This window comes from Hyperoodon ampullatus (assembly GCF_949752795.1).
Source record: "Hyperoodon ampullatus genome assembly, chromosome: 16".
Taxonomy (NCBI): Eukaryota; Metazoa; Chordata; class Mammalia; order Artiodactyla; family Ziphiidae; genus Hyperoodon; species Hyperoodon ampullatus.
The window spans coordinates 73,345,447-73,371,276 of record NC_136929.1 but is presented as its reverse complement, the minus strand read 5'-3'; the positions used below and the strand labels follow the sequence as shown (position 1 = coordinate 73,371,276).

The window sequence follows — 25,830 nt, the reverse complement described above, 5'->3', positions numbered from 1 at the left end:
CTCAGCCACCACAGTAATAAGCTCCAAGAAGAAAAGGGCTTCTTGAGTGGGGCAAGGAAGCATGCCTGTCCTGTGGCTTCAGTGGGAGGAATAGCTGAGGTGATGAGCATCGTGGAGCACCTCAGTGAAGGTGGCTATTCCTTATACTCCATCTCACTGATGTCTTCTCTATATTGCCAAGAGCCTTGGATACTGACCTCCCTTACCATCTCTGTCCCATGCAACATTTGTTATCTTTTCTCCTATTGGTCTAAAATAAAAGGCAGCACATCTCCCACTTAAGGGTGATCAAAGGACATTCTGATTTTGCAGTAACAACTATATGGAAGGGTGATATGGATTATCCTGGGGATCTTGTCCCCACAGAATTCTAGTGGAACAAACATTGTAGAATTATTATTTTGGGTACCACGAGGTGGAATTCCAAGGATTTGATTCTAAGGCATGCTGTTTTGTCAGTGCCAAATACTACTTCCATTTCCTGGCCAGCTGTCTGATAAATCTATGCCATTCATTGCAAGTAGCCTTGCTTTGGAAAAATACAGAATATTTGTATTTTTTTTTTCAGCAGTTATTCTAAAGTCCTGCCATGGACCAGGTACACTAGGGATACAAAGACGAATCTCCTTTGGTTCCTGCCTTCACAGAGTTTGCAACCAGGGTAAACCAAAGAGCTGTGTATTTCGGAACTAAAGGAAAGGTGTCATTTCTTCTAACTCGTCCACCTTGTTCAAAACCATAGCCCCTCCCCCAACACCCTCACCCTGCAGTATTTTTTTAAATATAGCCCTATTGAATTCACCTATTTGTTGCATTTATTCTATATTAGCCATTCCTCCCCCACCCCTGCCACACACACATACTATAACGTAAGCTCCATGAAGGCAGAGACTTTTGTCTGTGTGTTCACCAATGTCTCTGTAGCCCCTGGAGCAGTGCCTGAGGCATAGCGGGTGTTCAAAAAATATTTATCACATGAATGAACAGAAGATGGACACTCTGTATTTTTTCATTGAATATCCTAAGAGCTGAATTTGAATCTGTAATGCTGAAATAACTATTCTATAAGCTCTGGGGTTGAAAACCACAAGTTCGTAGTTAGTTGTATGTCTTTAGCTGCATGCTCTGTCCACATGGAGATGACGCAATGCTGGGACCCACGGGGAGGAGTTCACTAGGCAAAAGGTGGTCATGACCAGAGCAGGCGGAGATGGGGTCCCAACCAAGTATCCCACACAGTAGGAACCACCCAGATCTTACACATGTATCGACCAGGTGGTACGGGGAGTCCAGAGAAGTCACCTGAGCTAAGAAAAGCTGGCTATGTTGTTTTATTTGGATCTGAAAGGCCAGAAGTGGTTCTCACTGAGTGCATCTCACAGTCATAAGCACTGACCCCCAAGGCGGCCGCTGTTGACTCTGTGAGCACCTGCTCTATTTTACATACCAACTGCGTGGTTTCAGATGTGGGGAGTTCCCTGGACAATAATATTTCAAAAAATAAAATCTAATAGGGTGAACTGACGTAGAGTCGCATAGTTTTATTTTGCCATTGAACAAGAACTTTGTTTTGGTTGGAAATTGTCAGAAATCCCAGTCTTTATATGGCCTGACAGCACATAAAGGTCTCCAGTGTGCGTCTTCCCACACCATCAAGCAATCCGTCAAGCGATTCAATTCTGACACTGTCTGCCTGGAGATAGTATCAGAGCTCACTCAGTCCCACAAGACTGCACCTACCCAACCCCACTTCAGATGCCAGCTGCAAATCCAGGTTATTTTACCTGTGCTTCTGACCTACTGGCTATAAACTGGAAGTTCTCATGACCCCATCCCTGGGCCCAGTTAATTTGTTAGAGTGGCTCACGGAATCCAGAGAAACATTTACTTACTTTTTATCAGTTTATTATAAAGGATACAGATGAAGAGCCAGATGAAGAGGTGCATGGGCAAGGTCTGTGGGAGGGGGTGTGAAGTTTCCATGCCTTTTCAGGGCAACAACCTCTCCTCAAATCTCCACGCACTCACCAGCCGGAAGTTCTCTGTACCCTGTCCTTTTGGGGTTTTATGGAGGCTCCATTACACAGGCATAATTGATTAAATCATTGCCATTGGTGGTGGAACGCAATCTCTAGCCCCTTTCTCCTCGCCAGAGGTCTGCGGATGGGACTGAAAGTTCCAACTCTCTAATCAGCGGTTGGTTATCCTGGCGACCAGCCCCCATCCTTAGGTTACCCGGGGCTATCCCTAAAATCACCTCATCAACATAACAAAAGACAGCTTTATAGCTTTCATCAATTAGAAAATCCCTATGGTTTTAGGAGCTCTGTGTCAGGAATGGGAGGAAAACCAAACATATTTCTTACTATATAAGTCAGCATATCACAAGACCAAACAGAGAATTAATGAAGCATTCTAGAATTTGACATCTGTTATGCCATTTTTATTACATTAGCTCCAATAAGATGCACAGACTCTTCAGTTTTCTCTTGGATCCTCAGAGGATTTGGTCCACAACTCTAATTTCTCACCACCATGGTTGGTAAATTATATGGAATTTCAGAATGAACTTTACTTGGAGCTTAGATTTCAAGATGAGGATTACGTATCATTGAGATTCCTCATCTAAAGTTATTTCAGGTCCTGGTTTGCTTGCTTACTCTGTTCTGCATACTTAAGCATAAATACTGGTGTTTAGAATACTTAACAGGGTTTTTATTTGAAAGTGATTAATATTTAATTGGGGATATAAGTGTCAATTATCATCTCATTCCCTGAAGATGAAGAAAAAAGAGTATAATCATCAAGTTCATTGTCTATCAAAGTAAAAGAGTTGGATTTATGTTCTCCATCAGAGCTTGTAATCCAAGCCTTCAGGACTTGGTTCTACAGTTGTTTTCCTGTTTTTTGTTTATTTGTTTTCATGGCAAAGGCTGTACTTTGTCATTAAATGGATGGGGAGAAATGGGGATTCTAGAGCCTTATGATTAGAAACTATTCTGCTGATGGCACTTGAAAAGATGCTCAACAACACGTATCATCAGGGAAATGCAAATTAAAACCACAATGAGATATCACCTCACACCTGTCAGACTGGCTGTTATAAAAAGACAAGACATAACAAGTGCTGGTGAGGGTGTGGAGAAAGGGAACCCTCCCACACTGTTGGTGGGAATGTCAATTGGTGCAGCCACCATGGAAAACAGTATGAAGTTTCTTCAAAAAATTAAAAAGAGAACTACCATCAGCCCAGCAATTCCACTCCTGGGTATTTATGCAAAGAAAACAGAAACACTAATTCAAAAAGATACATGCACCCCTATTTCATTGCAGCATTATTTACCAAGATAGCCAAGATATAGAAGCAACCTAAGTGCCCAGCGATAGATGAACAGATAAAGAAGATGTGTGTATGTGTACGCGACAGAACATTACTCAGCCATAAAAAAGAATGAAATCTTGCCATTTGCAACAACGTGGATGGACCCAGAAGGTAATATGAAATAAGTCAGACAGAGAAAGACATATACTGTGTGAAATCACTTATGTGGAATCTAAAAAACAGAACAAATGAACAAACATAACTAAACAGAAACAGAGTCATAGATAGAGAGGAAAAACATAGTTGCCAGAGAGGAGGGAGCTGGGGAAAGGAGAGAAATAGGTGAGGGAGATTAAGAGGTACAAACTTTTAGTTACAAAATAAATGAGTCAGGTATGAAATGTACAGTGTGGGGAATATAATCAATAATTATGTAATATCTTTGTATGGTGACAGGTGACAACTAGACTTATCATGGTGATCATTTTGAAATGTATAAAAATATCAAATCACTGTGTTTATACCAGGAAATAACATAGTGTTGTAGGTCAATTATACTTCAAAAACAAACGAACAAACTCATAGAAAAGTGACCAGATTTGTGGTTTCCAGAGGCAGGAAGGGAGGGGAGGGGGAACTGGATGAAAGTAGTCAAGGTACAAACCTCTAGTTGTAAGATAAATAAGAACTAGGGATGTGATGTACAACACGATAAATACAGTTAACGCTGCGGTATGTTATATATGAAAGTTGGTAAGAGGGTAAATCCTAAAGAGTCCTCATCACAAGGGAAAATGTTTTTTTCTATTTTTTTAATGTTGCATCTCTATGAGATGATGGATGTTCCCTGAATTTACTGTGGTTGTCATTTCATGATGTATGTGAATCAAATCACTGTGCTGCACACCTTAAACTTATATAGTGCTGTATGTCAATTATATCCCAATAAAACTGGAAGAGAAAAAAAAAAAAAAACTATTCTGCTGAAAATGTCGGTCTTTAGGAGTATCAGCCTGCAGGTGTGTCACTGCCTGCTGCCCAGACTTGCAGCAAGCATGCCAAAGGTTCCCTTTCTGTTTTCTTGTTGTAATAAGCTGGTCACCATCTGAGAGCAGTGTGCTTCAGAACAAGCCCGGACATGAAGAATCCAGCTAGGCTTATTGCTAGGCTTATTCCAAGCCAGAAGCAGACACGCAACTGTGACTGTGAAGTAAGAAGACCAGCCAGGTGGACAAACCAGTTTACACCTCCTTCAAGGCAGATGATGTTTTTCCCATTTATAGAGAAAGAAACTGAGGCCTGGAGAAGTTAAGTAACCTCCCTAAGGCTGTACGGCTAGTGAGTGGAATGAACGGAAGACAGCCTGACCCCTGAGGTTCAGCTTTCTCTGTCCATGATGTTGCCTGTGTTACCCCTGCAGGAAGACAGGAAAGCTTTGCCAGAGTGTGTGCTCCAGAGAGTTCAGTTTGAGAGACAAAACTATTGACCAGTAATCCTTGTTTATTTCTAAATTCAGGCTGAAACATGTTGGAAATGGGACTGTTTTCTATAAAACTTAACCATGAAAAGAGTCACTGAGTTACAGACTATCTGGTCAAGAACCTAGATATAGGCTTACTAATAGTCGCTTCATGAAAATATCATTTTCCATATTATTAAACTTGATTGGCATCATCTTTAAATACATTAACTTTTTAATTGATGTTATGCCAAAGCAGCACTTGATCATCCTCAAAATGCAGAAGACATCTTCCTGGACGGGATAAAGTAAGGCTGTGTGTGAGCTGAGAGGACTCAGAGATGTCCAGGTCAGGTCAGGGGTCCCCTGATGGTTTGCCCCTGGACGAGGCAGCCTCCCTAAGCCTTAATGGTCTAACACATACAAAGGGGACAATAACTGAAAAGGTTCTTCTGAGGGTCAGTGAGATCGTATGTTCTGCTCTTAACCACTGTGCACACGGTACACTATTATACGGTATTTTTGTGTTTTAGTTAACAATATAACAATCGATACTATAGACCCATTTAAAATTTTTCTTAAGATAATACATTTGTTCAGTGCTTTATAGTGACAAAGTAATTATATATATGATTGTGTTTGATCCCCATACAAACTCTGACAGGGTAGTAGAAATATCTTCATTTTATAGATGGTGTAACCAAGATGACAAGAAAAATCACAGTCAGTAAGGGCAGAACTGGGATCATCCTCTCTCCACTGCACTGTGGCCGCTTCTTCATTTTCCTAAGGTGACTTGAACATGTCCTTGGTTCAAACCCAGGAAGTGGGAACTGCTGGATCCCTCTTCTAAGAGCACCAAGAGATGTGGTAGAGAATGTATAATAGTAGAACCAGTATCAGGTAATTCTACTCAGTCTGAACTTTTCAGGTGAGAGATTCTGCTCTGAAGCTTGAACTTTCCAGAGCTTGTCCCTGTATTGGTCACATCCACCAGGAAGTTGCCCAGCTGCTGACTTTGCACAGAGCAGACCTAGTTCCCCAATGAACACAACTGCCTGAAAAGCCAAAGAGCCAGGACCGCTGGCTTTCTTTTTGTGCATGTGAGATAGGAGGCTTTCCTGTAATTCGTTTCTGATCACGTATTTCATAGGTCATGGGAGGGAATTCTGTTCTGACTGGGGCTCTGCCCATCTCCCTGTCATTATATACAGGACATTTCCTCTGACCTAACCACAGGAAGATAGAATTTCCTTTATATTATTTGCACTTGATAAATAATCCCTCAGCTTTTCATCAAAACAGAATTATGCAACAGATAAAAATTAACATTCTGCAAGTTTTTCTTCACAGTATAAATGAAAAGAGGAGATACTGAGATTTAAAAAAGTTTTGTTGTGGCAAATTCAGATACCTAAACGGACCTTGTCCCTCCCAGGAAACATCAATGCAAAGAAAGCCCTCCTACAACTCTCCTCTTTTTCAGTCCTCGCAGTGCCTCTGTGAGCTGGGGCTCGGAGAGGAAACCTACTCAGAGAAGGTACTTAACTTGCCCAGAGCACCCAGGTGGCTAGTGGAGCTGGCTCCCACTGTCCCACACTGTTCTCCAACATAAAACACAGTTTCCATAGTAAAAGCTTTTGATCTACCCTGCTTTGAAGTTAATAATTTAGGTACTTTTATATAGGTTTTCATTTTTATATGATTAAGCAATCACAGCAAATGACTTCAAGTAACATTTTCCAGGCGAGTGAGTTTCAGTTACACTACCCCTGAAGGCAGCCAGAACCCAGTTTCCCGTAAGCCATCACTGGGTGGGGTCTTCTAGTGTGATTCATAACACAGTTGTAGACACACTGTAGTGCTGGTCCTCGCAATGTTATACTCCAAAGGTAATGACCTTGGGCTGAAGTATCATAATTATGGTCTATCCCCTCCTAATTTCTCCCCAGGATGACTGAAACATGCCATCCAGGTTCTGGCGGGTGGGGGGGTGGGGAGAAGAAATATAATTGTGAATTAAATGTTCCCCCGCCCCAAAAAAAAGTCAGGTAACTATTTAGTTTTAGGCAAGTTATTAACCTCTCTAAACCATAATTTCCTTGGCTTTATATGATAATGTTAAATTAGATGACCTCTAACAGGAAACTTCCCTTACATTTTCATAATATAGTATTACAGTTAATGGATCTTTACCTGAACATTTTAATTCATTTTGGTTTCTTTCCTTGCCTATAAAAAGAGCCTTGTAAATACTTGGATTTGAGGCCTCTCTGGGAACACTGAATGTGTAGGCATTAATACAGAAGTTTAGCATATGGCCCGATTTCTATCAAGCAAATGCTAAGGGAGAATTGTGAATTTCGGGGGTTGATATTTCAAATGAGCTGTGAAAGTGTGGTCCTGAACATTTGTATTGAAAACTCAGCGCCCTTTTTTGGTAAGCATATTATCGCACCTTGGGAGCAGGCCAAATGATGCTGTTGGTAGAATCAGCACAATCTGTCTCTCAGAATTTCCCCTGCTGTCTCAGTTGGGTACCTATTCCATTTTTAACACAGTTCTAAACTCTTCATTAGCACTGCTCCATCCAGTTAAACTGCAGCTGCTGTTCCATCCCTAAGGATGGATGGTATTTCAGTAGTAGGCAAGATGATTCTAATATGTGCAGCTACTTAAAGCATAGCAGTAAAAAGGGACAGGAGAGGATCGTGTTAAGTGTCTTGATATTTTGTAAAATGTACAGTGAAGCATCTGCTCCAGAATGTGCTTCCATATTTCCCTTCTTGGCTACCACCACCACGTGTAAGTAATTTACAAGTCTGAATAATGAAGTGGGACTTCAGAGTTCACTAGTTCTTGACTGTCTTGCAGCTGGTTTCTGATGCCAAAATCACCAATTGTATTATCCTCTCTGGATTCTTTCTTTTGGCAGTTGATGTATTGTTTGCATGGTATGATATAAACCTAAAGATAGGATTAATCAGTAATGGAATTTTCCATGCTTTGGGCTTTCCTCCTGTAGCGATTAGTCCCCATGTGCTGGTTCCTACCCTTTGGCCATCTCTGCAGCCTTACTAGTGGTCCCTCCTGTGCTGTTGAATTCAGCATCTGTAAGGATGTTTGCACGGCAACAGAGTCTATGACTTCTGCCAGCTACGAGGGAAGCATCTCGGGTCTTTATAAGTAAATGTAAAACCTTGCTTGCACAGTTGTGCAGTTTTGGCTGACTTGTTCCTTGAGCCATCTGAGTTCAGTAGAACTTTGAACTTTTATAAACATTTTCCTCAAAGAGACACTACTCCCCAAGTCTGTGTGTGTGTGTCTAACTGCTCAATTCTATTAACTACATTATAGAAATGTAGAATTTTTTCCCCAATGCACTTGTATTAACTAAGATTTTTTTTTGATTGGAAAATGGGATTGAAAATTGCCTTGTCCTTCTTAAATTCATTGTCATGTGCATTAGCCCCTGAAAGACAACTTGAAACTTGACGCTAAAGAGTTTACAAAGAGTCAAGAATTTACTGGTTGTTTTCAATAAATTATTTTGTATAGGAGATTCTTGTATTTAATGACTGAGGTAGAAAATGTTGTCTGTGCGTATATGTACTATTTTTTTTCAGAAACTCTCCCAGCCAGTTTTGTAGAGGAAACTACCATCCCTCTCAAAGTACCCCTTGATACCTAAAGTGTGGAAGACAGGACACTCCTGGTGCTCAAGATGAGGCTGGGTCTGGAGGTGCACACAGTGGGGGCTGGGAGGGGCTGCGCCCTCTGTTTCATCATCTCTTGCCTTGTACTGAGGGGCCCCCAGGCAGCCACTGAACCTGCGCTGGTCGCTAAGGAACACAGGCTTTCTCTTCCTCCCATCTCGTTGTGTATTGCGGGACTTCTAAGAATTAGAAGCATCAGTATGTTTTCTTCCTGGGTTCAACACTGCTTAATGCAGTTGAAAGGAAAACACTTTTTAAAGAGCCTGGATTAGGAAATCCTACACATTCTTGAATATTCTATATTTTCCCCATTCCTTGGCTCGTAGCTCCAAGTATAGTTTATAATCACTTGATGAATCAGACACTGAGATGTACATGGGGTGGATGGATTGTTTTCAGCAGGCTGCTGCAGCCCTGACACAGCTGAAGGAAACGCCTTCAGCGGGCTGACCAGGCCTTCTGCTGAATAGGCCGCCCTTTGGATGGGGCTGCGATCCCAGAGCGATCTCTGGTATAAAATAAAGCTCTTTTAGGATTAAGAGAGTGATTTACAGACCACGCGATGGGCGAGGTGGCTTTTCTGGTGTGTGGTGTGTTTACCTAAGGGCAGTGCGCCAGGCGCCAGGCCTCACTGAAGAAGGCTGCGGAGGCAAGCCCTAGAGGCCTTCTATCACAATGTTTCCTTTTGTTCAATTGTTGTGATTTTATTCCTTTTTGTATTTCGAACAGCTATTTGGTGAGAGTTTGAATTTTATAAAGAGATAACAAAATGCTTTCACGGAGTAAGGGACCTCAATAATTATTCTGACCTTATATTCTTTGACTGAGTTTACTTCTCCCAACTAACCTTTTGGTAAGGCATGTATATACTTTATATACTTGTAAACTTAATTGACCTATCAGACAGACACGTTGTTCCTGGCAATGGTATAATTCACAGGCTTTTCTATTTAGAGTCTACTCTCTTCTAAGGTAGTTCTCTGCCATCCCCACCCCACCTGCACAAAGTTTTTTCAGTAAGAGATGCTTGTCTTCACAATACACAATTTACTGTGGCACATTTAACTAGGTCTTATAATATGAACTGAAAATGAATCACTGTACTTTCTGTGTGTGGCTCCTTAATCAGGATTTAAGAATAAATATTTGTAGAAATACTTACTACTTTGACAATGAGGTGACTTCATTATGAGGTCATTCCTCAGGCGAGGTGTTTCATGACCTGAGAGATAAGGTTTCCCTCTAAGAGCTAAACTAATAGAAGTCAGCTCACGTATTACCTGAAGAAGTCATCTCGCTGTAATAATAAGCCACCCTCAGAGGTCACGCAGGATGGGTAGCTGCGGACATTTGAGACTGTCCAAGTCCAGGTGAAGAGACGGAGTTCTGCCTTCACCACAGCGGTCCTGTCGTGACTGCAAATAATCGCAGTAAAATGTGCTGCCAGCCCTCCCGTTGCCTTCCTCTCACGGGGCTCAGCTGTGTCGAGGCAGGGGTCTCGCCTTCACCAGAACTGTAGTGTCAGGGTCAGTTAAAAGTCAACTGCCCGGGTTCACATCCCAGCCCCAGTTTCTTCACTCTTTCTTATTTTCTCCTTATCAATGAAATAGTAGTTACCTAGAGGAGTTGTGAGGATTAAGTGTAAGATACCTGGCACGTAGGTACTGCTGCCATCATTATTTTTCATCATATCCCCAGTGGTGCATATTAAGTGCTTATTATATCAATATTCAAAGGAGAGTTTCCTTGAACCTGGGCAGCCCCATGTGTCACAAACGTGCAGATCTTCCGTCAGTGCAGTTCCTAGCCCAGAAAACACCCTCCTCGTTTTTTGGTTTTTTTTTTGCGGTACACGGGCCTCTTACTGCTGTGGCCTCTCCCGTTGCGGAGCACAGGCTCCGGACGCGCAGGCTCAGCGGCCGTGGCTCACGGGCCCAGCCACTCCGCGGCATGTGGGATCTTCCCGGACAGGGCACGAACCCACGTCCCCTGCATCGGCAGGCGGACTCTCAACCACTGCGCCACCGGGGAAGCCCCCTCTTCTTGTTTTGACCTGCGTCCCTGAATGAAAGGAAACTGGGTGGTCCGTGACGATGGGGGGCTGTGCCCTGTTGACGTTAGAGCGCACACTGCTTCAGAGTCCAGGAAGGATGTGAGCCGCACAGTGTTCGGAAGAAAAAAGACACATTAACTTGTAAAACCTTCTTTTCAGCATGAGTGCAGGAGGTTATGCCATAGGGAAATATTGTTTCCCAGTAGAGCTAAGCTTCCCTTTGCTTGCTTGTCTTAGGATTTCAGTTCAATGTTCTGGAGGTTCTCATGACTTAGTTCAGTATGAGGAATAGTTATACTTCGAGACTAGCATTTGATGTTAAATCAGATTACTCATACACTTGTATATGTGTAGGTCTTAGAGAACATACAGGAACTTTGTTACTGATTCATTAATCTACAGGGAGACTAAAACATTCAAAATTTAGGTTTTCAATTTTTGACATTTATGTTAATTTACATTTTGACAATATATTAAAATTTGGTCTATGTTGAATAGTTATATTTTGTTTTTTAATACTTTAGATTATTACAGTCCACAGAACTTACTATATATGAAAATCTTGATCATAACAATATGATTAGTGATTTTGCTGAAATAAAGGCAAGAAAATAAATTTTATGGAATAAAGATATATATAAATTTTGTGCATCTTTATGTATTCATCTAAATATTACCAACCCATTAAGAGAATAATCAATGTGTGCAGGAAGTTAATTCTGTTCTCATATTTTGCTAACTTAAATTTTTAAAAATCATAGCTTTACACATTTTTTTGAAGTACAACTGACTTACAATGTTATATTAGCTTCAGGTGTACAACATAGTGATTCTATATCTTTATACATTACAAAGTGGTGGCCACGACAAGTCTAGTTACCGTCCATCACCATACAGAGTTTACACATTTAAATTTTTATTGTAGTGAAGGTGTATTTGTCATGGTAGGAGGGATGAATATATTTTATTTAATAGTTTTTAAATGTAACTTAAATATTTAAAAGTATGGTACATGGGCCTGAAAGAAAAGGGTGGTTTTATAATATCTATTGATGAGGCACTGGTGGGGAGATGAGGAAGGGCTGGTGGAGAAGGTGACCTCTGACCTGAGCGTCCGGTGGTGAGGACGTGGCTGCAGGGAGAGCCCTGGGCAGGGTGCAGCCCAGGCAAAGCTCATCATGCACATGACGGCAGATAGGGTGCTGCCGTCCAGCCGCTGTCCTGGCCAAATTGGGCTTCTGGACTAGCAAAGCTAAGGCCCGCGAATGTGCTGTCTGGCTGCTGTAATAAAAAGACCATGGACTAAGTGGTTTAAACAGCAAACATTTATTTCTAACAGTTCTGGAGGTGGGACGTCTGAGAGCCAGTTGCCAGCAGATTCGGTGTCTGGTGAGGGCCCATCTTCTTCATGTCCCCACGTGGCAGAAGAGGAAGGAGCTCTCTGGGGTCTCTTTTATAAGGGCACCAATCACCTCCCCCAAAGGCCCCACCTCCTAATACCATTACATCGGGAGCTAGGATTTCAACATCTAAGTTTGGGGAGGGAGGGACACCAACATTGAGTCCATAGCACTTTCCTTCACCATTTCTCAAGAAAGTGTATGTTGAGGTCTTTTTTTGAGCAATTACTTGATATTTAGCTTCTCTGATATTATTTCTTTAAAAATCTCATTTTCTTGTGTTCTTCATTATTTAATTTGTTGTTTCATTTTAGTTGCCTTAAATATCTTGCTACCCTTTCACTATAGTGATATAGTTAACTCTCAGTTGATTTATGTGAGTATAAAGGACCACAGACCCAGATAACTCAAAACTAATTTGTTTGACTTTGGATTTTAAGGCGATTTTGCACCAGATTTGTGTTCCCACTCAGGTTTTATTTAAGCTGCTATTATGATCAGTGTACGTTCTACAAGCATGTACCAGCTGGCTAATGGGATGAACAGGCAGGCCTGAAGAAGCTGAGCTAGGATAGAAAATTGGCTGTGGATAATACACACATGGATCATTGAAAATCGACTGTAGCTTGTTCCCATGCCCAGTAAACTCTGCTTAATGACCTGGCTTTCTGGGACTTCTTGTTTGCACCCGACTGTCTATTCTAATACAATGGATTTGTTTTACAAAGAAACCTTTAAGATGCTTAAAGGATCTAAGCATAAAAATTATGGTACTTAAATTTGTGTCTGAAATTTAAATGCTCAAGTCCTTGTTGTACTTAGTTCTTATATATTCTCCTACTGTTTGCTTTTCCTGTATTTTAATTGCAGTTTACACTTCTGTTTCACAATCTCATTAAAAACTATCTTGTTTCATGATGCCGATGTTTCATAATCGTTGAGAATTTAAGTATCTAGCCTCTGTGATAATGTGTGGTAGAAACTGACTTTGTTATTTCCTTACCCGAGAATTCATTAGCGAGAGTTCCAGAAAAAACAACAGAGGCTACAGGAGTGATGAAAACTACCTGACTATCTAATTTTTCCTGTTGAGTTTGAAAGTGATGTTGTTATTTCAAGGACAAAACACATGATTGCTACAAGCTGCTTTCCTATTTGGAAGGAAAGCCCTGCAGAAGAGCTCGTGCAGAGTGTGAGTGGGACACAGCGAATGCTCCACACTCTTAGGACAAAGTCTGAGCAGCCCTCCGTTCCTCTGCCTCTGCAGTTCTCTGAATGAGTGCGGAAGCAGTGGCAGCTCTGTCAGGGCTTTTTTTCCCTTTTGCATTTACTTTATTTTTTGCCTTTTAATGATAACGAGAAAAGGGCTCCTCCAGGACTTGCCGTGCAAATGTTTGTGGAGGAGGCGGGACGTATGATAGGAAGATGGAGGGCAGGTCGCCTTAAACCCATGGGTCCTTTTGTTTTGTTCCTCCCCCCGCTTTCAGTGTCCCCGGTACCTCCTTCCTCATCTGGACACTGGTCGTGATGACTGTGTTGTCATGTTCAGAGGGGACAGTGCTTTGTAAACCATAAAGCTCGTAACAACATGAGTTGTCCAAACAGTAACAAGCGCCTCAGTCGCAGGCAGTCTGCTGGGCCTGGGTTCTCCCCTGTCTGCTCCCAACCTGTCACCGTCTTTCATCGCTGGCGAACTGGTTCACCCCAGGCAGTCTTTCTCATACTTACACCTTCTTTTCTCTTGGGCTGTCGCTGTAAGTCAGAAGGTATCCTTAATCATGGCAGAGAAAGTTAAGAAGAGCACTGGAGACAGTTTTCAGTGAAATCACAACTACAGAAGAATCCACGTCCAACTTCACACTCTGGAAGGTGCCTAGACTAGGCCTGCAGGATCTCGGCACAGTTCTTGACCGAGGATTGCTTCCTGCAGATGTACAGCATTCCAACTGTATCGTGACACAAACTGGCTTTTGTAGGCATGTCCAGAAAGCTGGGCAAACGTCTCAGCAGTTTTTATGGGAAAATGCATTCTACTTCATCTGTAACTGATACATAGTTTGTTCATAATTGGGGAACTGCCCAAGCAAGTTCTTTCACTGGTGATTTTTAACTGTGTCTGTTGTCAGGAGAGAGGACAGATGGGTGGATCCAAGGATGACTGATTTCCTGGTTGGTTTTTTTGTGTTTTTGGAAGCTACCACTCTAATTGATGGGAAGGCGGGGGTGTATTTGGCATATTTTTACCCTTTGATTTTTTTTTTTTTGCTTACATCTAGAAGGGTGAAGAAGGATCTCTGTTTTGGAGCCAGATAGGATAAATTTTTCCTGAAATACTCTATGAGACAAAGCCCTCAGATCACATCCGTACGATGTATTATTATTTTAAAGAGATGGAAGAAGGCTATGTGGTGTCACATGCACTTAGTATTCCCGACACCAGGAGGCTGGGCTATGACACCTGATCTGATTGAGTCCAGGGGTAAGAAGCAGACAAGCTGGTCAGTGTTTCAGTTTTTCATAAGCCCATCTGTGGGCCCTCCCAGGATGGATTAGAAAGTGTCCAGCTGCTGAGTTAGCTGAAATGGCATTTTTTTAAAGATCTCACTATTAATAGGAGTTTATTAAAACTTGTTTAAATTATAGAAAAATAGCCAGGTATATCTGTTGAGGATTAAGAGGGTGGTGAAATAGTTTGAAAGAATACTATTAGAAATATGGAGGTGAATACCAGGAGAAACAGATAAAAAGGAGTTGAAATTGGTTTTTTTGGTGGGTAGGGAAGGCTGATGCAGAAGACTGCTGTATTTCATTTTAAGTCTTTAAATAATATTTTTTCTCTTTAAGCTATATGCATGCTTTGATAAAATAAAAATCATTACAAAATAAAACATTCTTATAAACTAACAGAATGGTAATATCATTGAGGACTGTGTGAATTGTACCTAGAGTAGTACTATAAGAGTGTAATTAAATGTTTTTATACAGAATCAATATATAATTATCCAGTTTCAAATTTTGTGATTAGAATTACAGTTCTGTCTTTGGACTATTGTTGTTTGCAACATTATACCTCTCTTTTTCTTAACGTTATTATTACTATATCATAGGTAATATTAAAGTCAGGGGCTTCCCTGGTGGCGCAGTGGTTGAGAGTCCGCCTGCCGATGCAGGGGACACGGGTTTGTGCCCCGGTCCGGGAAGATCCCACATGCCGCAGAGCGGCCGCGCCCGTGAGCCATGGCCGCTGAGCCTGCGCGTCCGGAGCCTGTGCTCCGCAACGGGAGAGGCCACAACAGTGAGAGGCCCGCGTACCGCAAAAACAAACAAACAAACAAACAAACAAACGTCAGGGATGACCATGGTCCTATCTTACTACTCATGACACCTTGCACAGTATCTTATACATGGTAAAGTCTCAGAGTATGGTTGATAAATATGTTTTCTAGGCTTTTAAAAAACCTCTTTCTAAAAATTACACAAATAATACAGATTCACTCTAGAAAAAACAGAAAATGCAGAGAAGCAAACAAAAAACTAAAAATCTCCCCAAAACTTATCGTTTTGGTAACATCCCTCCAGATGTTTCCCTGGGCAATAGGTACATGTAAATAAATTTAAAATAAAATTATCCTATACACACTCTTTTGTTCCCAGATTTATACACTTAACATGTTATGAATGTCTTTCTGTGCCCAGCATTTGTCTTCATTTTTAATGACTGCCTAATCTTCCACTATGTGGATATGCCATGATTTATTTAAACAATCCCTTTTTAGTAACCATTTAAGCTTTCTATTCTTTTTCTTTAGCTGTTAAGTTCTTGAATGAGTATCCTTGTACACATAGTTTTATATACTTAGTTGAATTTTTCTTAGAATTAGGTGGAATTTTTAGGTCAACATGTATGTTTTATTTTTAAGGCTCTTTATCATGTTTCCAGTTGTTCTCCAGAAATGTTATATCAGCTTTAGTCCCTGTTGGTAGAGAAAAGAATATCCATTTCTCCACTCCCTCACTAACTGATGAGCAGAAACAGATTCATCATTGTTGGGTTAATTAGTATTTCTTAGAATAATAGTGCGTTTGAACATTTTTAATATGGATATAATTCGTCATTTTGCCTTTAATTTTCTCTTCAGTGTTCTTCCCCTATATGGAAAAGGTTTCTTTTTAATTTTTATGTATTCAAAACTATCAACCATTTAAAAACATTTTAAAAGTTTATCCCCCAATTTTGAAGTTTAACGCTTCAAAAGCTCTTTCTTTCCCAGGATCACATACGTGGAACAAATTGATTTTCAGAATTTAGTGGGGTGACTAAAATTCTCTCAAATTTCTTCCTTTTTCCCACCAGGAAAGCAATAGAAGAACTACTTAAAGAGGCAAAACGTGGGAAAACAAGAGCAGAAACAATGGGAGCTATGGGCTGGTAAGTTCTTGAGTCATCTTCCTTAAAATTTAAACTCATGTATATATTAAAGAGAAAAGTTTTCTTTAGCATATACAGGGAATGTAGAACTGTGGACGTAGAGGAACTCACTCAGAGGCAAGTGGTAGAGTAGGGACACTGCTGAGGGCTGCAGCCACGGAAGTGGGCAGAGGGCTGTGGACAGAGAACACTTGTCATGGTGTTGTCACCCTTTGGTCCACAAGTCCCCAAGAGATATGATGACACTGCTGTGCCTAAGGCCACCTGAGTGAGACTAATATTATGTCAGTGTTTGTTGTTTAAGAACTTCTATCTTAATTATAGTCCTCAGTAAATTAAAATTTATAATTTTAAGTATTTTGATTTTGTGACAGTTCAGCTGTATAGAACTAAAGTTTACCTTTGCAGTTTCTATACAAAACAGAGCTTACTAAAACTTAATTATATAGACAAAGGAAGAATTTAACCTTAAGAATCAAGTCTACTCTTCTAAGCATTACTTTAGCAATAGCATTTGCATCCAGCAAATATGCTGGCTTAGGCCTTTTATCCACAATTTAAAATTCACTATAATGGAGTATTGTGGGCCGTTAAAACATGTAAAATGTAAAAATGGGACAGGAGTAGAAGCTAGATCTCTGTGGATTTGACTCTTAGAACCAAGCACAGGGTTTATGTCAAATATAAAACACGGTTCAGTCAAAGTTAAAGAAATAAGAGGGAAAAGGCAATTCCTAAAAATCAAGCAACATAAAATAAATGGACCTCAATAAGCCATTTAGTAGATGGCTTAGCCACACATGGAGGAACTGTTTCAGGTGATCTGAAATTTGACTGTATTTCCAAAGGCAAAAAAGAACTAGAAAGAAATCTTAAATTGTTTCCAGTTATCACATTGTTAGTAATAATGTTGATACTGTTATTCTGAAAATATTGTATAGTAGGATAAAGCAAATAAGTAACTATTTATTTGTTATAGATACCAAAATTTTCAGTGTAAAAGATACAAATATAAAATCAAAGATATAAAAATCTGTACTCCTAAATTTTAATTGGAAATATCAGTATGAAGTTGTGCTAGATTTCCTCTTTAAAAGAGAGAGAGAAAAGCTTTTCTAGCTCTGTTCACAGAAAAGTCCTGGAAACAATGACCATCCACTCAGTAGCAGTGAGTATCCCTGGCACCCAGGGGTGCTGTATAAATTCTACTGTGGTATATATAATTCCATTTCTCACTGAAAGAAGACAGATCCTTAGAGAAATAACTGGCTGCCGATCTGAGGCCGTTAGCCTGGAGTTAGCCAAACTGCAAGCTAGCTGTCACAGCCTCCAGCACTGCCCTCACTTTTTATGCCAACTGCAAGTTCCGGGAGCTCCCAGAACTATCCTCAGTTTCAGTAATTTGCTAGACCACATACAATTCACAGAAAGCTATTATACTTATGGTTACAGTTTATTACAGGGAAAGGATACAGATTAAAATCAGCCAAAATAAGGGATGCAAAGGGCATAGTCTGGAAAGGTTCCAGACACAAAGCTGCTGTTGTCCACTCCGTGGAGTCAGGACCCACACGTTACCCTCCCAGCACCAACATGTGACAACACACTTGGCATACTGACAACCAAGGAAGTGTACCTGAGCCTCGGTGTCCAAAGTTTTTATTGGGGTTCCATTACTTAGGTATGATTGATTGATTGCTCACATGATTGATATCAGTCTCCAGTTTGACTAATACCACAGTACCCCAGATTCCCACCCTCAATCATGTGGTTTGTCTCTGGCATGGCCAGCCCTCCCTGTAAGACTATCAGTTGTGGCCAGCTCCACCCTAAACAAAGCCGTTTCTATCAGGTATGACATTGCCTCCCAGAATTGATATTACCTCCCAGAAGCCAGGGCAAAGGCCAGACCTCTCTGTGGGCAAGACCAAACTGTTTACTATATAGATAGGAAATGTATAAGAAGAGCCAGAAAATCTTATCAGATCAGAAAGTAAAACTGTCAAAGACTACTGTAGTCATGTCAGAAAGACACAGGAACCAACTTGAAAGGCCTCCCACTAGTCAAAGATGGGATAATTTAATCATCAAAGAATAAAGCAATAGTGATTGAGATAACCTAAAATATGTTTAAATCCATAAGGTCATAATAAAAATCACATCAAGAAACTTTTGGATGAGGCTAAGGGGTCAAATTATTATAAAACTGGTAAATAGTGAGGAAGAGCGAAGCATTTATCCTGTTCCTTGTACAAGTTATACTTCAAAGTTACAAAATAATTGGTGAAAGAAGACTTCCTTATAGAATTGCAACTGTTAAATGTAGGACTATAGAATAAGATTATCATCACTTGAATAACAACTCAATTACAAGACAAACTATCTAATTTAAAAATGGACAAAAAGGGCTTCCCTGGTGGCGCAGTGGTTAAGAATCCGCCTGCCAGTGCAGGGGACATGGCTTCAAGCCCTGGTCCGGGAAGATCCCACATGCCGCGGAGCAACTAAGCCCGTGCGTCACAACTACTGAGCCTGCGCTCTAGAGCCCATGAGCCACAACTGCTGAAGCCCGCGTGCCTAGAGCCTGTGCTCCGCAACAAGAGAAGCCACCGCAATGAAAAGCCCGAGCACCTCAATGAAGAGTAGCCCGGCTCACAGCAACTAGAGAAAGCCCACGTGCAGCAACAAAGAGCCAACACAGCCATAAATAAATAAATAAATAAATAAACAAATAAATTTTTAAAAAAATAATAAATAAATAAATAAATAAATAAATAAATAAAAATGGACAGAAGATTTGAATAAACACTTCACCAAAAATGATATCAAATTGGCCGAAAAGCATTTGAAAAGATGCTCAAATCATTAGTTATCAGGAAAATGCCAATTAAAACCACAGTTACTTATTCACTACACATGCACTAGATTGGCCAAAATAAAAAAAGACTGACAGCACCAAATAAAGAAGAGGATCTGGAAAAACGAGAATGCTCACATATTGTTGGTGGAAATGTAAAACAACTGGCAGTTTCTTATACATAGGCACTCACCATACAGAATTCTTCTTCTAACCACCTATCAGAGAGCTGACAATGTAAGCCCACACAAAAATCTGTCCAGTAATGTCCATAGCAGTTTTATTCATGATAGCTCAAAACTGGAAACAACCCAAATGACCATCAGCTGATGAGTGGATACACAGTTGTAACATCCATACATTCCATACTCATCAATAACGAGAAGGAAGAGAACTGCTGATACACACTGCATGGATGAATCTCAGAAGCATTATGCTCATGAAAGAAGCCAGACTCAAAACATTACACATTATAAGATTCCATTTATATGACCTTCTAGAAAAGCCAAAACCATAGGGACAGAAAACCCCTCGTCGGTTGCCAGGAGATGGGGGCTGAAGGACCGAATTTACTGCAGAACTTTTCTGGGTGCTGGGGATGCTCTATATCTTGACTGTTGTGATGATGACATGACTACACACATTTGTCAAAACTCATCACACTATTTACTTAAAAGGATAAATTTTAGTTTGTATAAACTATACCTCAGTAAACCTGATTTAAGAATAAAAAGAATGTCGTTATTCTACAGTCCCTAACGATACACTGGATCTAGGCAAAGATCTTCAACGGTTGCTAAATCTATGAGATGAGAAGCTGGTGGGGAACTTTCTGAGGAGTGGGTCGGGCTGACGACACCTGGACTCATCCATCAATCTTTATACCACAAGAAGATGCAATAGGAAGAGGGTACCACCACTTATGGGACATCCTTGTAAAGAACTTGAACATGAATCTGATCAAGTCTCTAGTTAGAACTACTAGTTTGCAGGAAATAGAGGTCAGAGGAACATACTAAATGATATTATAGAGATAAAATTACAAAAATGTGGGGAATTCTACAGGACAAACCAACCAGTTGCTTTAACAAATGAACTGCAAGGAGAAAAGGAGGAGGAGTATCCTATGACTTAATAGATTTGAGACACATCCATGTGTATACCTTGTTTGGATCCTTATCCAAACTAATTGAAACAAGGGTATTTGATGATATTAAGGAACTGATGTTGATTTTTTTTTAGGTGTGATAATAGGATGGCTGTTATTTTATTTTTTAAAAGCTATTATCTTTTAGAAGTTCATTCTGATATATTTATGGATGCAGTGGTATAATAAGATGAAATGATCCAATGTGAGTCAATCTTTGTGTAACATTTGTAATCATTTTAGATTTCAGTGAAATAGCGACCTCCTAGAAGGATATGTAAAAATTTGGTGAGATAATGTATGTGGAAACACTCAGCATAGTTCCCGGCATGGAGCAGTCAGTTACTAAATGTTAGTTAAATCTGCTCTTAACTTCTTTTTTCGTTTGTTTGGATTTTCTATTGCCATATAAAGTGCCATCTAACTGGTCTGGACTAAAATAAATAAATGTTCTAGATGTACCAGGCCAGGTGGAGTGAATATCAGTTTCAATGCCCATTTCAGACAAAGGATACTCATTGAATGGTCAACGTTTTCTACCATGTCTATGCATTTTTCCTCAAATACAGTTTTTTTCATGTATAAATTTAAATGCCATATTTTTAAATATCCCACAAGATTTTTAGATACGACATTGCTATTTTTAAATTGCAGTTACAAATCTTATTTGTCAGTGACAGAATTATAATTCCTTAAACATTAGAAGTTGTATTGACAAGAATGAGCGTATCCTTTTTTTTTGCTAGCTGGAACTAACTAAGGAGGAACATAGATTTAAATGGTTGACTGCTCCAGTTAATTGTTGATTCGTCACATCTCCTGACTTGGTGTATATAACCACCTGTGTGGTTGGCTTTTTTCCTTTTACCTTTTGACCCCTTGACTCCCTTACCCCTGCCTCTGGCGACCACCAATCTGCTCTCTGTTATCTATGAGCTTGATTTTTTTTTTTTTTTAGGATTCCACATATAAGTGAGATCGTACGGTATCTGTCCTTCTCTGTTAGACTTATTTCACTTAGCGTAACGTCCTCAAGGTCCATCCGTGTTGCCACACATGGCAAGATTTCATTCTTTTTTTATGCCTGAATAGTATTCCATTGTATGTGTATACCACAATTTATCCATTCACGCATCAGTGGACACTTAGCTTCTTTCCATATCTTGGCTGTTGTAAATAAAGCTGCAATGAACACGTGGGTGCAGATATCTTTTCGAGTTAGTGTTTTCTTTTTCTTCAGATAAATACCCAGAAGTAGAATTGCTGGATCATACGGTAGTTCTATTTTTTAATTTTTTGAGGAAGCTCCATACTGCTTTCCGTAGTGGCTGCACCAATTTACATTCCCACCAACAGTGCACAAGTGTCCCATTTTCTTCACGTCTTCACCAATACATGTTATTTCTTATTTCTCTTATCTTCTTTCCATCCCTCTGTCCTTAAGAGAGGAGAGATAAGGTGCCTCTACTAATATGAATTAGATTCATGCAGACTTTGGTAGGGGCAGGCTGCTTTGGGTTTTGGTGTAAGGCAGGACCTTGATCGGGCTGACAGTAGTCACCGGTCCATTTTAATACCTTTTGTGAAAGAATCAGCCTAAAGCTAAATCATAAATTCCGATGACTTGACAAGTGGATGAGAAAATATCAGTCAGGGTTCTTGCCAGATGAGGAGTGGTGAAGGGGGTCACTTGTTACCCGGCAGCTCCCCTGATGGAAGTCATTTATCCTGACCACCTTAGTGCCACTTACTGGCTTGGTAGAACTTTCTGAGGGTCAAAGAACTAGTCTGTCAACATCAGCTCTGCTTTTCCTGAGAAGAGTTGCCATATGCACAGGCCAGCTTGAGATCTGTCGGGTACTGACTGACCTACTCTCTGGGTATCATATCAGTTAGATTGGCTGTTCCAGAGTTATGGAGGACCCGGGCTCCTTCCAGTTTTCCAAATCTCCCAAGCAAAGGGTGCGATTCTTTTCCACATTTTAGTTAGCAGAAAGGAAGAAGAGGAAGAGGCATGCCCCCGCCTCCTTCAAGCACACTTCCCAGGAGTCGTCTGTGCCATTTCTACATGGACCCCATTGGCCAGAATTTAGTCTCATGTCTACACCAGCTACAAGGCCAGGAACTCAGTCTTTTTTTCTCAGTCAGTCATGTGCCAGATAAAATCTGAAGTTCTTTTACTACAGAAGAAAGGAAGAACGGATACTGGGGGGTAACTAGCAGCCTCTTCCCAAGAAGGGCGGGAGAAGGATGTTGAAAAGAGAGTAAAAAATGGCAGACAAAGTAAGACACTCCAGATTTATAAGAGGTGGATCCTGGGAGAACAGGATGGGAAACTCACACTCTCCCATGAGGTGACAAGACAAGCAAGCATTCCTGTTGACACTGCTATTTTTTTTCAACTCTCATAACAGTAGTTCTCAAACTTTTGGGTCTTTAGGATCCTTTACACTCTTGAAAATTACTCAGGACCCCACAGAACTTTTTTACATGGGTTATATCTATCGGTATTTACTGTATTAGAAATTAAAACTGAGCAACTTTAAAGTATTTATTGATTTAAAAAAATTATAAACATGTTACATGTGTAGATAATATTTTTATAAAAATAGCTATGTTTGCAAAATTTTACCTATTCCGTAGAGTGGCACTGTTTAATATTTTTGCAAACCTCTTTAATGTCTGGCTTATCAAAGACACCTAGATTTTCCTATCTGCCTCTGCAGTCAATCTGTTGTAATATGTTATTTCGATTGAAGTATATGAAGAGACTCTGATTTCACACAGATACGTGTTTGGAAAAGGAAGAAGTGCTTCAGTAGCATTTTCAGAAAATTGGGGTATTCTTTTATACTGCATCACTACTTGCAAGTGACCTCAGCAAGTGGTAGTTTCTTCACATTCTTTTTAATAATGTGGATTTTCATATGCTGTTACAATAAAATCCCTTGGTCTACCTTGCACTTCTACTGGATCTTCCACTCATGCATGCTTTTGTAATATCATGAACTGGTCATCTGGAAATTGGTTCGCTGAGTTATGAAGCTCCTCCAAATGTTGACACATTTCATTATATAATATTTTTAAAACACATTTGTTAATATCACCACTAATCTCATCAGAAAAGTCATTTAAGCGTTGGGAAACTGTCAAGTTCACTGTTTTCCAAAAGTCTAATTTTCTTCCATTCGAAAGCTTCAGCTTTATTGTTAGCAGTGAATACTGTGAGTTGTTTTCTTTGAACTGACAGCTCACTTACATCTGAATACCCAGCTAGGTCACCTTGCAGCTCAAACAGTCTCACAGAACTTTTCCTTGAGGCAGCTTTTGGTCCAGCACACCTAACAGGGACGGGCTGTGAAGGGAGGTCTGGTCCAAGGAAACCCATGACTTGCTTCTGCCCACGGTGCTGGGACAAAGAATGCCTTTCCCATCCTGCTCATTCCAGGGGAACGCCTGGTTCTACATCTGTTTAAGTAAGTGCATGCGTGTGTGTGTGTGTGTGTGTGTGTAAATAAAACTTTTAACCACTAATTCAGTGGTTCCCAAATTTACCTGCACATTTGTAACCATCTGAGGAGCTTCCAAAAATACAAGTATCTGTTTCCCACCATCAAAGATTATTAGTTAGGGGTATGGCCTGAGCTTTGGGGTTTTAAAAAGATACCCAGGTGATTCTAAAGTGCACACAAATGTGAAAAACACTATGCTAATACCTATTTATTAAAAAGAATGATACCAACCTGCTCTGCAGAATTGGGAGCATTCCCACACTCCTCCCAGGAGCAGACAGGTGGCCAGCCACAGGAGTCCCAAGACCCATCCCTGTCAAGTGGACAGATACCCAAAAAGAGCAGACAATCGGCCAGTTACTAGCAGGCGATGGTGTGCGTTTCTAAGCATCTAGAAGATCTTCACATTGGCTTTAAAATTTGAAACAGAATTAGAGTGAGTGACATTATTTTCTCCTCTTGGATACTGCATGAGAGAGATCTTAAGTGAGGTAGTTGAGCCGTTGCCAGAAAGAGACTGCTGAACTAAAGAAAATGTAACTGGGATGCCATTTTTTGTAGTGTAAAGAAAGAAACCATTTGGTGCTATATACTTCCTTGGATGTATTTCAGCAAAAGAATCTCTTGAGAAGCTGTTCTTGACAGAAGCCTCAGAGAAGCTGAAATATTGGCCCTCGTGACTTCCTTTCAGTCAACATAAAGGAATTTATAAGGACAAATTTCAGAAATTTGCTCAGCTTCATTGTCTACAAAGCTGTTTTTATTCTGGTCACGTTCACTTCAGCTGATCTTTGCCCAGTATAATGCTTGAGTCTACTGCCTGTATGATTTCAGCCTTATTCGTTGGAGAGGCTTATGTTTTGGTACAAAAACTTCCAAAGATTGAATTTGAGAGAAAATGATTTTTCAGTTTTCTTTACCCAGTTGTTTTAAGGGGAGTGATGTTTTCGGTGCTCTTCTGTTTGGCTTGGGGTCCATCTGGTGATTAGGGGGAGCACCACCTACATTTCCTTCCATTTTACGTAATCAGCTTTTGATTATTGGGAAGCAAATCATTGCCCCAGTCTCCACTGAGGCACGTGGTGTTTTTATTCGTTTGAAGATTCGCTCAGTACCAGTCGGCATGTTAAGAGGCCAGGCACAGGCAGCGGTACAGAAGCCTCACTGTCCCGGCCCTGAAGTTGCTCACGCACAGGTGGACGTGGACAAGCCTGCAGCTGAGCACCAGACCACATGCTGGAACCAGCAGGGAGGGCAGGGAGGGCTCGAGTTTCACACTGACTCGTGGGTGAGGCTCCTGGCAGTATTTCAGGGCCGCGGAGATCCAGAGCCTTTATTTTCCAGTTAAAGAATGTGGAGCCCAAAGAGGTTTCCTAAGTCCTGGTTAACTGCTGATGGGACCAGGACGGATCCTTCTTGTCTAGAGCCTCCCTTCTGTGGTTACTGCCAGCACACAGCGCCGTGAGTCCTGCCTCTGCTTCCCACGTTCACATCCCCTTCCTGTCTGGTTATGAAAGTGGATCAGGGAGCCCTGAATGAGCTCTCGGTGGCTTACACGGCTACAGAAACGACCTGTCCTACAGAGGGAGCCAGGGGCCAGGGATCGTGCCCTGTCCATCCCAGGGCCCCGCTACTCACACCCCCGCCTCTGACCCTCGCCTGGTCACACCTTCTGTTCCTCCTGGCCGTCTCCTAAAGAGAGTCAACACAGACAGGTAGCCTGGTATTTATTTTGGCTGCAGGACCTAGCACAGTGCCTTACATATGAAAGATTCTCAGATTTTTAAAAATAAATACTGCAGATATATATGTACACGTATGTCAACGATTTTTCATTACTTTTGGGTGTAGTGGTGGAGACGGAGCATACTGAAAACCTGCCTCAGGCCTCAGGCCTGTTGTATGCAATGTAATTAAGGATTAACAGAGTCGCTG

At 40.8% G+C, this 25,830-nt stretch overlaps 1 protein-coding gene across 1 annotated transcript in view; it reads left to right on the top strand.

Moving 5' to 3' along the window:
• Positions 1–25,830, top strand: part of LOC307065020 (protein POLR1D-like) — a 42,630-nt gene that overhangs the window by 9,941 nt on the left and 6,859 nt on the right. Inside the window, exon 2 of the mRNA XM_079721773.1 lies at positions 16,305–16,379. Within this exon, the coding sequence (XP_079577899.1) occupies positions 16,305–16,379 (75 nt within the window). The remainder of the gene's footprint in view (positions 1–16,304; positions 16,380–25,830) is intronic.